General features: G+C 41.1%; 1 protein-coding gene across 3 annotated transcripts in view; it reads right to left on the reverse strand.

The window, feature by feature from the left end:
- USP22 (ubiquitin specific peptidase 22) overlaps positions 1 to 12,938 on the reverse strand; it is a 110,965-nt gene continuing 98,027 nt past the window's right edge. For all 3 annotated transcript variants that reach the window (XM_055708077.1, XM_055708076.1, XM_055708078.1), the window contains 6 exons: positions 11,242 to 11,400; positions 8,938 to 9,064; positions 6,063 to 6,154; positions 4,501 to 4,563; positions 2,490 to 2,639; positions 1 to 619 (listed from right to left, as the gene is read on the reverse strand). In XM_055708077.1, coding sequence (XP_055564052.1) covers positions 577 to 619; positions 2,490 to 2,639; positions 4,501 to 4,563; positions 6,063 to 6,154; positions 8,938 to 9,064; positions 11,242 to 11,400 — 634 coding nt within the window. In that variant the 3' untranslated portion in view covers positions 1 to 576. The remainder of the gene's footprint in view (positions 620 to 2,489; positions 2,640 to 4,500; positions 4,564 to 6,062; positions 6,155 to 8,937; positions 9,065 to 11,241; positions 11,401 to 12,938) is intronic.

Genomic DNA, 12,938 nt, shown 5'->3' on the forward strand with positions numbered 1-12,938 from the left:
TAGTTTCATACTGTATTTATTTAATAACTAAAATTCACAAATAAAAAGATACTTGCAAAGTCCTTTAGTTGTGTCATCCCCTCCTCCTCCTCCACTCTACTGCTTTCAGACCCATATGCATAAAAAATGGGCTTGGATTTTTAATTTTTAACTGTTATATGATTGGTCGTTGGAGCTGAAGCACCAAATGGAGAAGATGCTTTATGGAGATGAGGGTATAACCCCTTGCCTTCCCACACACATTTTGGAGGAACATAGGAGATGTACCAGTGCCCGGACTCCTCTGCTCCCATTTCCCCCACCCAGAGCATTCCTTTCATTTTATATTTCCTCTGTTAAGTGACTGACTGTAGCCTCTTTTTTTCCCCCCTTTCTGTCCTTGCGGGACTGCATACACGTCGAACATTGTTCATTTCTTACTCCGCCAGGCTTTGAGTCAGTGTCAAGTAGGTCCTGTTTCAGCTCAGTGCTAGTTGTTTTTTAATGGGTCTTTTCATTTCAGGTAGGTTTGTGTGTCGATTCAGAAGGCTTGCTTATTTTCTTCCTTGTTTATATCTGACAAGCTGCTGGATAAGGCTATTCATACTCCAGGAACTGTTTGTGATAGAACAGCAAATATCTGCAAGAAAGAGGTACAGCTTCAGTGTTCTGCTACATGTCGGAGCAAATTAGTATTTCTATTGATGCGATCATAAAAAATGAGAACTATTAATTTCTGTTTTCTTTTAAATTGGAAGGAATTCCAGGGACATGCCAGTTCCCAACAGTAACCGTGGATGAGGTGGAGGGAAGCCAGCTCACATCGTTTTAACAGCAACTCAGGAAACAGAACAAGTGTACATCGAGAGGCCAAACCCTCTTGTGGTACAATCCACTTCGAACCTGAAAGCTCCACAAGACTGGGCCATGTTGGTGCCCAGACAGGCAGTATTCATTTAACACTATCCTGACACAAAATACAAGAGGTGCTTTGAAGATGCAACTGTTGCTTTAGAGTGACATTACCAAAGCATCAGACACTTGGGATTATCGCACACTGCCTGCCATTTCCTGTTAACAGGAGCAAAACAAAGAATCAGGCATGTGGGTGAAGGCCCATGTGTCCCAATCAAATATCTAATGTCTCAATCTGTACTCAAATCTGGTGTTTTAATAGGATGAAATTCTTCCTGTCCTTAATTACCTTATGTGTGCTGCTACATAACAGAGCCCAGCCCTCAAGCAGCTATATGTCAGGGGAAGCAGACTCATGCCTGCGGACTCTTGCCACGCCACACACCCCGACACACTCACTGCATGACTCTCCTTAGAGCGCTTCAAAGCACTTTTGAGACTTTCCAATTACTATCTTTCCATCTCACGCCCTATGGAGCTTCCCCTACACAATGCAGATCTACTTAGTGTCAGCTTTTATCTGAACCAGGGAAAGTGGATCGGAGCTCAGACCAGCCTTTAATGACAGGGATGGGCACCAGTTGCAAAGTGTATCCTCTCCTCCTTGCCCATGGCAGTTTCTTCCACAGACATACCCTGTCCCAGGGCCAGAGCTAGCCACTTGTCACTGAAGAAACACAAATTCATTTTTCTGTTGACCTCAAAGCAGAAGTCACCTTGTCGTATCATTTAACACTAAAATTCGGCTATTACAGGACAGATTTTTTTTTACTTCCTGGTTGAAGTTCAAGAAATGAAAAAAGGGGAAAAATCTGTTACAAAAATTACAAATTGAGCATCTGTGCCTACAGCAATCCATGGAAATGTCAGGAAAATTTAAAACAACAACAATAAAGGCTTATCTTTCCAGTACCAAGCCCACAGTTGAAAATGCAAAACATGAAGACTTCAGATTACCAGTGACCTTACTCTCAAAACACGTATCAGTGCCCAATGCATCCCTCAGATGAGAACACAGAGATGCTTCCCTTGCAAGCTACTGCTCTGCACACCCAGTACTTGTCTATGCAAATACCTGAAGCTGTAACGTCACTCTGAAATCAGTTTAAAGCCAGGAGCTAAAAACCAGCTCCTGTTGTACTCTTGCCTCCCATAAAACCTTACCACTCTGGTTCACAGTATTTTCTTAATGGCTTTTCTTCAAATCTTTTACTCTCACGGTAATCCAAAGGTTTTGCAGACAGCCTGGATTGCGTCACGGAGGTAAATACTGCTCCTCCACTGGATGATCATACCCCTTTGGTTTTCAGAATCCCTTCCATTAGCAAGCAAGAATTTGGAAATGAGCACCAGCTACAGACACTGCAGAGTCAAGTGATGTCCCTTGTCCTTCCCCTCTCCCTCTTCTTCCTTCAACAAATCCCGGATAGTAACACAACATTCTGAAGCACTGATATATACACAGAGGCATTAGATAGTCAAAGAGAGAAATATTAAGCCTTCTCTATGATGAAAGGGTCTTTTAACTGAAAGGTAGGAAAACCCAATAAAGGTCAAAGTTTCCCTTCCTTTCCCCTTTCCAGTTCACAACTTACCCTTCACTGTCTAGCACATCCTTAATGCTAGCCTTGGTGATAATGGCATCATCACACTTGAACCACTGGTCCTTGTGCTGCCGGATGAAGCTGGTATAGTGCCCACTCTCCAAGGTTCCCTGGTGATTAACTACTGCAAACAAGGAATACCTGGTACAGAGAAGAGTTAATAAGTGGATCAAAAGCAGAAAAACAACAGACATTTTAGACAGAAGCCTGTGTTCATAAACACGTATAGCAATAAACCACCAGCTCTCAACATTAACCGGGAAGAGGGCATCCTTGCCCAGGGAAAAGAACCACATTTTCCTTTTTCTGTTTTGCTATTACTGCAGCACTGCAGTCTGATGACACCCATCAGCTTTACCAATACTGGCTAGCAAAGATTTTTCTTCTAAAATAGATCAATATTGCTGCATTCCTGAAGAGGACCACTGACTATCTAGTCTGACATTCTATTTCCCTGAATAAGTTACTCCAGTGAAACAGAAAAAGGCATTTGAGGGATGGGGAAGGAGGTAGTCTTAATTATAGCTAATCTTCACTCTTTCTAGTGATAAATTGCTGTACTGTTTAGTTGTCCTTAATCTGGAAAATCTGTACCTATTTTGAAATACTGAACATATTCAGCCTCGACTTCCAGCTTTCAGATGCTGGTGCACATTTGCCTGCTAGCCTGAAGACTAGCAGACACATCTCTGTTCCAAAGAAAGGTGTACCGATAAGCTAATCAAGTTGCTCTTAACTTTTTTCCCCTTTTCTTTTCTTAAAAAGAAGACTGAAGTCCTTGGCTCTTTTGTTCTAACCTAAGATTTTGTTTCCAGTCTTAAATATACTTGTGGCTCTTTTTCAAATGTTCTCCACTAACTCTTTCTTAAAATGCTATCCCCAAACTGGGATACAAACACAGCTGCACAATGGTAAAATAATCTCTCTAATCTCACTTGATATGTCCTACTTACATTCAAAATCCATGGAGCTCTTTCGACACAGTAGTGCCACAACAAGGCGCCTATTCAGCCGACTGTTTACAGAGCCACTGATTTATAAAGTCACCCTCTTGCTAGTGGAGTCCTGCAATCCAACCAGGACGGACACCACTCCTTGGTCCTCATGGAGGACTCTAGGATTGCCCCAGCTGCTTACCGGCATCCAGCTACTAAGCAGCTCAGGTGCCTCTGCTCTCATTAATCCTCTTCATTGTTAACAACTTCTCCAACTTAAGTCATTGCAAACCTCAACACTGATCAGCTGTTTGCTTTGCTAACACTTTAAACACCATAAATCTCATCAATAAATTGCTATGGGCCACACGTAACACCTGCCTGGTATCTGCTCCTACGACAACTGCACTGAGACCTGGTTAGCTAGTTTTAAAATCTGTTTATTGTGTGATTCCAGTTTCTTAATGAAACTTTTAGTGCCAAATGAAGTGCCCTGAAGAATTTAAATACACATCAGCACATGAACAAGGTTTTTTTAACTTGTAAACTCATTTTAAAAAAAAAGTAAGGTTTGTGTGACCACCTGTATTCCCACAAAGCTATGGATGTTGGTTTCATTTACACTCCCTTTACACCCTTGAGCAAGTCCCATATCAGCCCATCATTTATGCCGACTGGAATGAATACCTGCCCAAGAGAATCCAGAATTGCTGGGGACATCTACTTGGGACTTTTGAGTGTCAGTGTTCTATAAACTTTTTCCGTCCTCTGGAACTCCCTTCGCTACTGCAATAGAATTAGGATTATTTAAAAGGAAATACCCATCGCTTTTAATTTTCCTCATGGACCAATTGCTGGGGTTATCACCTTCAGATCTGATAGTCAGCTGCCACAAAGCCACAAAAGGGTAGGCAACTGCAGTGAACGAAGCTTTCTTTTGCAACAGTTCAGACTCGCTGTGCTGTCAGATTGGGTAATGCCCTTTGCACCGCAGCATACACAGTGGAGCATCTCCTCCTAGAAGCCAACTACCTTTCACAATAGGAGTCACAGAATGTACCACTTACTTATTATCATTGTTTAGACTATCCGTCGGCTGCTGGTACTGCCCGTTCATTCTGCTCTCTTTACTGCAACACACATACACACAAAAATCCAGTCACTTAAAGCAGTGGCTTCCCAAACCGAGGAAATAGGTTTTAACTGACACAGCCTGTTTGCCAAATCCAGATCCTTATTCAAAAGCACAATGCTGCTTAGCAGCAGAGAAGCGCTGCTGATTAGGATGCTAAAGATGCTTTATTTGTTCTTGCAGCAATGCTACATAAGAGACACCGTTTTTCCTCCTGGTCAAGGCTTCAGTGCTGCAAATACAGATTTGTTTACGTCAAATGTCCTATCCAAAAAGCCTAAAAACAGGTTAAGAAAAGATTTGTATTTTAAAACTGGAAAAATATCTAATTACATCAATCCTTTATCCTGTGATGGGTCAATCATCCTGGCTCTGACTTGTAAATTCATTTTGTGTTTTGACAGTAGCAACAGGATTATGCTGTTGATTTCATAGCCGATGAAATTCAGATTACTGAGTTATGCCTGCTGATTATCCCGTCTATATTCCATTATGCTTGATACCTTTCATCAGCAGAGCCTGCTCTATCCAGGGAGAATTCAGCACAGAGGAACACAGAAGTCTCAAAATCTCCAGAATATACTGGAATAAGCCATATATTCTTGATACATCACTATTTGACAGAGCTTTGGGGCCCTCCTTTCTCTCCTAGCAGAAGCATCTACTTTTCTTCAGGGCAGGGGGGTGGCAAGCTTGAAATTGGTAGTAAAATTTCAGCATCAAATAGAGCCCCCTGTGTGAAGAGATGCCATGTTTTGAGAGATGCCATGTTTTGGGGCTTTCTGCATTGCTTCAGGTATAAATTAAATCTGAATATCCTTTTTTGTATTTGAATGGAATACCTGACAAATACTTGTTACGTGAGCTGATCAAATTCCTTTCGTAAAGGTATAGTTATACAAATGTCACACCTCTTACAAACCTGGGATGTGGGAGAAGTCTTACTGTTTAAATATAAATTAGAAATACCTATTTTAATCTGGACTATGCTTTTTCTTCTTGCAGCATTCTCTAAATAGAAGTTGAACCTATAAAAACAAAAGCCCCCGGGCTTTGCGTGTGTGCAGGAATGAAGAGGAAGGAGTTTTATAACTTCAGAACGACTAGGTTAGGCATTAGGTTATGTCTAGTCTGCCTAATCACACAAGATACTGGTAGGTGAGCACTCAGGGGATGGGACCAAAGCGGAGATCTGAAGGCAAGATGGATCCGAGTCTATACATTTAACATGCAACCAGAAACATAACACACATTAATAAAAAAAAATAAATAGAAATGTTGAAATATAAAGCTTTTTCTGGCACACAAAACTTAAAAATTTATCTAAAAATTAGGTTTTGAAAAGATGTACGTTTCAAGGAGAAGCTCACAGCAGAAATATCATTATACATACTGTTCTATAACCTTGATTCAAGGATGTTCCATGTTTCATGATGCACATGTATGAACCGGTAAACAGTTCTGGCCAGGTCTTTGGGGGATTTTGTTGGTACACACCTGGAAGCCATGAATGGTGTCATGTCCAGCTCCAGCGGAAACGAGACATACGTAGTGATCTTTCGCCTCAGTTTGGCTGAGTGTTCAAACCGCTGGAGACAAAATGGAAGAATTGTTTTTTCTTTAGAGAAAGGCTAACTTTTCTGTCTTGTATAAAAGTCCTACGCTTAGGAACAGTAACATTAAAGCATATTAGCAGTCAGTATCGAGGGACATCCGCAGATTTTTTTCTACCAACTATTTAGGCTGGGAACCCCCATCGAAGTGGTAACTCACTTCTACCAACGGGGGCTGGGGGCAGAATACAGTATTAATTAGTCTTTAATATCTATACATAGAAACTTATTCCCATCTGACATTAAGAAAAAAATATATTAAACAGAGAGAGCACGCACAGCCTTTACCCAAACCAGTGTTTGTGCGACGCACTATTCAAATGTACGGCTGCTGCCTACACCAGCCACAGAACTGGTGACAATGGAAACTTGGCATCAGATTCACACGCTTAATCCACCCATCCAATCATCTCAAGTGACAGGAGTCAAGCCTACACAGGAATACCAATTCAAATTAAGGCAAAAATGGAATATGATAATAAAAAAGCCTTGTCCCTTCGCCAAAAGGAGCCTGCAGTACCCACCATCCTCTCCTCATCTTCTCAATCGAACATTAAATGGAAACAGGAACAAATACCAGAAAGAGATGAATGAGTTTCTATTTAAAGGCAGCTTCTCTCCCCATTTCTCAGAAATTCTGCTCTATTTACACTTCAAGTTAATTATTTTCCAATTGTGGTGCCATAACAATTCCCTAGCAACAGATCCAGACATGAAAAGCTAAGACTTCTGCAATTCTTATCTTTTGTGTTTCTTTCTTGCGTTAACACATGAAATGAAATTTGCATTTTGCATGGACAGGACAACACAATCACTTAGGGAAAGTAATTTATTTTCAAAAAAATCTTCGATCATTCTGGGTAACACAAATACTGAACTGAGTGAAGGGAAGGGACTGAGCACATTCACATCGCCTTCCTCAAAGAGCAGAATCACCTAGGTATTGTCTTGCCAACAAAAAAAAACAAGCACCCAGCACCCCCAAAACTCCCCGCAAAGGCCAAGCAGCCATCCAAGCACTCCTGAAACCTCAGGTCAGTCATGCAAGAATACTCTTCAGGAGGACCGCAAACAGCCAAAGCAGAACAAAGGAACCATGCTACTATCTATTCCAGCCAGGCTACTTTCTTTGGCATGTAACACTGTATATCATCTTGGTTAATACTCCAGATGCAACTGAAGAATTGCTGGTGTATATGGGGGTGAGCATCTGAAGGTATGATTGTCCCAAACAGTCTGAAAAGACCTATGATTACAAGAGATGGAATTCTTTCCACCTGTAGCACCTTTTCCAGTAGAAAACAGAATCAATCTTTTCTCATGAATACAGACCTTCCTGTGGCATTCTGTTTTCGTGTCAAGATCTCTGCATTTCATTAACAAGCTTCTGTACAAGCCAGAATTTGAAAACTTAAATTGCTGCTATGCTAGACATGGAGTTGCTATGTAATTTAACAATTCCAAGCTACAATCATTGCTAGAAAACAGTCCGTGACTTGCTCAGTGAGACCATGACACTATAGTTACATGGATTAATAGATTTTCCACTATGAACGTACTGGCCTAGGTTAGAAGACTACTGGAAAATAAGCCAAACAACCTGCTTACATGCTACAGCAACGTTCGGCACGCACTTTGCCATGACAGCTACAAGATAAAGGTCTAATTCCAACACTATTGAAGTCACCCAGGTGTTTTACTGAAGTTCAAAGCCTAGAAACGGTCCACCAGAATTGAACAACTGAACAAAGTCTCTGGAGCAAAAGGCTGGAGCATGTGTTCTTTCAGTTCACCATTCCAGAAGTGGAAAGAGAAGCACCACAAGCCTTAATTTGTACACAGCACATAGGCTGCAGGTTTAAAATCTGTTTCCAGTCATCATGGCCATAGGTAATATACCATTTTCCTTCATTTAGCTTATGTGACACTAGTATCATCGTCAGATAAGCAGTTTCTTGAAACACTGGTCATAGTAAAAGCTGAGGCCAGTGACCATCAGTTGCTGCCTAGAAATGACAGGACTATCATTCTGTCCCAGGAGACACTCAAGACCTTAGAGGTCTGCATCTGAAAAGCTCAAGCAGATCGAAGATGCAGTTAAATTACTACGGTGGCTGCTTCTATAGAGGCCTGTGGCATCACTTTTCGAGGACCCTTTTGCCTCTTGACACAGAATGACCTTCACCTTCTGCGATAGCTGCCTACTTCGCACCAGTCACACACTATGTTTAAGCTATAAATTGTACAGGACTAAATATCTGAGGGCACCAACTATGACATCACCTCTCATCATTGCACCTGACATAATCTGGATTGGAAAGGCTGGAAATTACATTACCATTGGGAAGACAGAAGAAGCCTTCTCCACTGCAACTAGTAACTTTTTAATGCTTTTCCTTCAACGCAGAGCTCCTCTGTGGCACTCTTCCAGTAGAAGTGTCGGGTAAAAATTTTTACCATGGATGATAAGTGTTATTGGAGATTGGTTTCTATGCTCGTTCAGGTATTGTACTAGCCTTCCACTACGTTTCTAGATTCTGGGTTTTTAGGTTTCCACAGACATACTGCAAAGCTGCATTATAGATAACATAATACTATCTTAATAGAAAATCTAGCTGGGCATGCAAGCTGTTCTTCATATTAATTTCATATCATAAAAGATTAGTTCAGCGAAAGCCAGAAGATATGTCCAGGAATTTAGCTCATCCTCTCAGAGAGGAATGCACTTCCTCTGCTCTGACTGCCCCCTGTGAACTTACTTTGAGATGAAAACAGGCCACAATGGGTAACTTCTTCATAGTGAGTTGTTTGGTGGATTCCTGGTAGCTATGGCAACCACTACATTTGATTTTGGCACTGCTTCCTAGATGTTCTGGCCTTGTAAACCTGAAAGAAACATTAAAAAGCAAAAGGGATGCACAAAACAATCAGATGCTTTTCCACACATGCTGAAAACATTTCATTTACTTCTGGGTCACTGGACCCACAAGAGACAGAGCTCATGGCTTTTAAGTGTCATTTTGAAAAAACCCAACGCCTGCAATAACATAAAGTGCTACGGGTCAGATATCCAAATCTGACATTTATCATCACTCTTCTTGGGAACATTGCGCTGAAACGCATCAGTGTCTGAGAAAGGAGCTAAATGTTTGTTCATCCCCTACAACAGGACAGCTACTTTTCATGCAGAAAGCAAAGATCTTTTGTTTTCAAAACCAAAAACATTGATGTGGAAGTTCTGAAGCAAGATGACACAACTTCTGTGCTCAGCTGCATGCTGTCTGCAGGACACTCTTCCACCTTGTAGCCCTCCAGGGCTAGGATCAAAGCTCTGAGATGGAAAGGGCTGTAAACACAAAGTTCTTTTCAAAACACAGTATCTTCCAAGAAAACCCAAGTGTTGACAACTAGGAAATCTCTTTTAAAATTTTCAGACTGAACTACTCAAGGGAGCTATAGGGAGAGGCTATTACAGAATAGGGAACTGCTTAAGAGAAAATATACTGCCTCTGCGTTCTCACAACAGATTAAAGCAAAACGTGGCTCTCTTTCAGAGACCGTCGGCACCAAGAAGGCTAGGGGGGTGGACTGCTAAGTCTTCTCCAAGCTTAGCCTTCCACAGGACAAATGATCATCTCTCCAGAAGCTGCTCTACAACTAGGATTTTTGAGATGAAATACTCTGAAATATAATTGAACATTTTACATTAACACACACACTCAGCATGTGAGGGCAACATGGTATCAGCTTGCCACCAACCTTACCCTTCTGTTTATGTGGCCTCTAGCGTTAAGTGATCATCACAGCCTCTTGGTCTCCCCTCCTGTTTAACACTATTTCCTTTTCCTAGCCTATGTACTGTTTTCTGCTTTTTGATTTTTTTTCTTAAGTCTGTAAAAAATTCACTTCTATCTTTGTTGTTCCTGTTGTTTAGGAGTGCCTACACCTTTCTGGGTTTTGTCATATTCCTGCTCAATCCCTCCTTTTCCAAGCCAGCTTCAAGCTGCATGGCCACACTGGTTGACATGAAACCACATACTCTCCTTGTCTGAATCTAATATCCAACCTGTTTGCTAACTTTTGGGTAAAAACCTAGACCCATACTCTTTATCCATTAGTGTTCAACTTCTTTCCAAAATCCATACTCTTTCAGAGTATCTTTGAACCTGGATGTTTTTTCTTCCCCATCATCATCTCTCTCTGATTCTACTAATCCCCATGTCGAAGAAAATTGCCAGAATTCGATCAGTTTTGCCTCTTGATGCATTCTTGCATCAGCAATTTCTCATTTGTACCAATTCCCTTGTTTTCTTAAAAATACTGATCTTAAAAGTATCAAGAGGGTTAGAAAACAGATGTCAGAGGCTATGGATTTTTTATTTCAGGAGGATTAGCTTTGCTCCAGGCTACAAGTAACTTCTTCCTCAGACAAATATCTTTGACAAGTATCTGCATTTACCACAAGAGAATGACTTTCAGGTCTGCTAAAAAATCCAAGTTAACTGTATATGAAGCCATAACGTTCCCTCATTACCTGTTTCCGAGATGCCCAAGTTTCCTGCTCAGAATTATTTTTTCTTTTTGAAAGCTCCACTCCTTTAATTCTTAATGCCATCCCCACAACAGAGCTGGCAGTAGCTGACCCTCAGTTCTGCTTAGAGCAAAATCAGATTCATGCTTGGTGTTATAAATTAGATAAATATTAAATGCATTGTGAGGTCTTTATGTGCTTGCTTAGCTGACATAACCAAGAACACAGAAATGGACGCTAGTGGTTTGGATCATTTAGAACCACACTGCCGGGCAGCAGCCAATGTAAAATTTGTTTTCTTTTTGCATTGCATGGCAACTGGTTTTGATTGCTTATGGTTAGGCTTACTGTTGCTCTGAGCCTTCTTTGCCTTCTCACTTTCTCTTACGCAAAAAAAAAAGTATAAAAATGCTGTTTCGGGATCATGCCATGACAAAGCATCACTTACTCCCACTGTTCAGTGTCACCTGGAGAACAGAACGAAGCCAAAATCTTTTTACCCCACCAAAATTGTATTTGTCTCATTTCATACCTTCGCAAGCAGTCTGTGAGAGTGGTGGTGCCTGATACATGGCTTTCCCCATTTACGACACTGCCATCACTCCCCGGACTCAGTGGCCAGAACGGGGTGGAAGAACCTGGCAAATCCAAACTGATGTCCCAAAACGGGTCTATCGTTGTGGAAACGCCACTACGAAAAAGAAAGAGAGTTTAATACACGTTTAAAGGAAGTAAAATTAACAGTCTCTCTCCCTTTAGGGTGCACACCAGACACTTTGAAGAACCGTGGGATCTACATCACCCCTAGAGGGCACTCAAAGACGACAGAAAAAACAGTTGCTCCAGAGGGTTCTCCCAAAACTGACTCTTTTTCGGAATATTTAAAAGCCATAAGTTTTAGGAAACGTATGTGATGTACTTAATGCAAAATATATGCATTTAGTATGTTCTCCCACTCACTGGAGTTTGTTCACTGAACAAGCAGGGTTACTCAGAGATAGAGGTACTGGTCAGACTACTGACCAGCACAAACCAGTACATAACACCTATGATAGCTACATGCAATCCAACTAGTTTAGAAGCATGGCTCGCTGGTCAAGACAGGGAAGATGGTGCTTATGGCTACTTCAGTAGAGTGCCAGATACTTTTGCTATACAGTAGTGCACTGAATGAAGCTTTGCAGTTCATATTAGCATCTCCTACGGCATTTGGAATTTGAGAAGCCAAAGAATAATTGCATCAAGAAGCAGCGTATGTTCCTGATCAGATTTCTCTACAAGACAGCTGAAGACAAGCCAACAGCTAGACTACGGAAAAAGCAACTAAAAATTTTAACTTGTATTGACTCAAATCTTTCCTTCCAACATTTAAATTTTTAAGAGAACTCCAGAACTTCGGGGTCTAAGGTCCTAATTTGGAAGCATTCTCTGTTTGTACTCATTATGCTGATTTTTTTGAGTTCTCTCTTCCTCTACAACTAGTGTCTTTCACTGTGCAAGCTCATTAAGCCTACAATGTTCTGCCTTTTTTCCAGCTTCCTTTATGCAAAAGTTGTCAATTTTCAAAAGAAAACTCCTTTTGTTGAAGTTTCATCAATGCTAATATTGTGTCATAACATATCAAGCTTTTCATTATATCATGTAAGGATTCTCTGGCTCTACCAGGCAAAGAACAAAGTTTCATATGTTTTCCTTACAGTAAATCTCCCGCAAATCTCTCCAGGAAGCTGAGAATAAAAGCAGATTCAAACAAGCACAGCACAACAGTCCATCTGCAGGACGGCGTGCGTAATTATAAAGAATGCATGATGGAACAAAAACCAAGAACCCTGACTTCAGCACTATGGCAACACCAAACATCTTGAAATAGAAGTCAACTTGCTCCAGTACACAGAGTAGAACGAATGCATTTTTCCTTGCTCTTGTAAAACATTCTTTTGCTGGTACCCGAAATTACATTAGATATCAGCCGCTTTGAAGCCTCTCCTGGTGGTATGTGAGGCTCCTAACTGTGGGAAAATACGGTTGCGTATCAGAATTTTCTTCAACTGTAGTGGCAACTACATACTTTCAAACCCAAAGGGATCTTGGAAGTCTTTTCCCCATGAACCTGGGGAAGAACAACCTTTCACAGACGAGTAAAACCTTTATGTCCCTAAGCCTGTGGTACTTTCCAGGTAGCTTTTTTGGTATGTCTTAATATGTGATAGTTCACTGGCTACAGATTGC

The sequence above is a fragment of the Falco cherrug genome, chromosome 4, assembly GCF_023634085.1.
Source record: "Falco cherrug isolate bFalChe1 chromosome 4, bFalChe1.pri, whole genome shotgun sequence".
Taxonomy (NCBI): Eukaryota; Metazoa; Chordata; class Aves; order Falconiformes; family Falconidae; genus Falco; species Falco cherrug.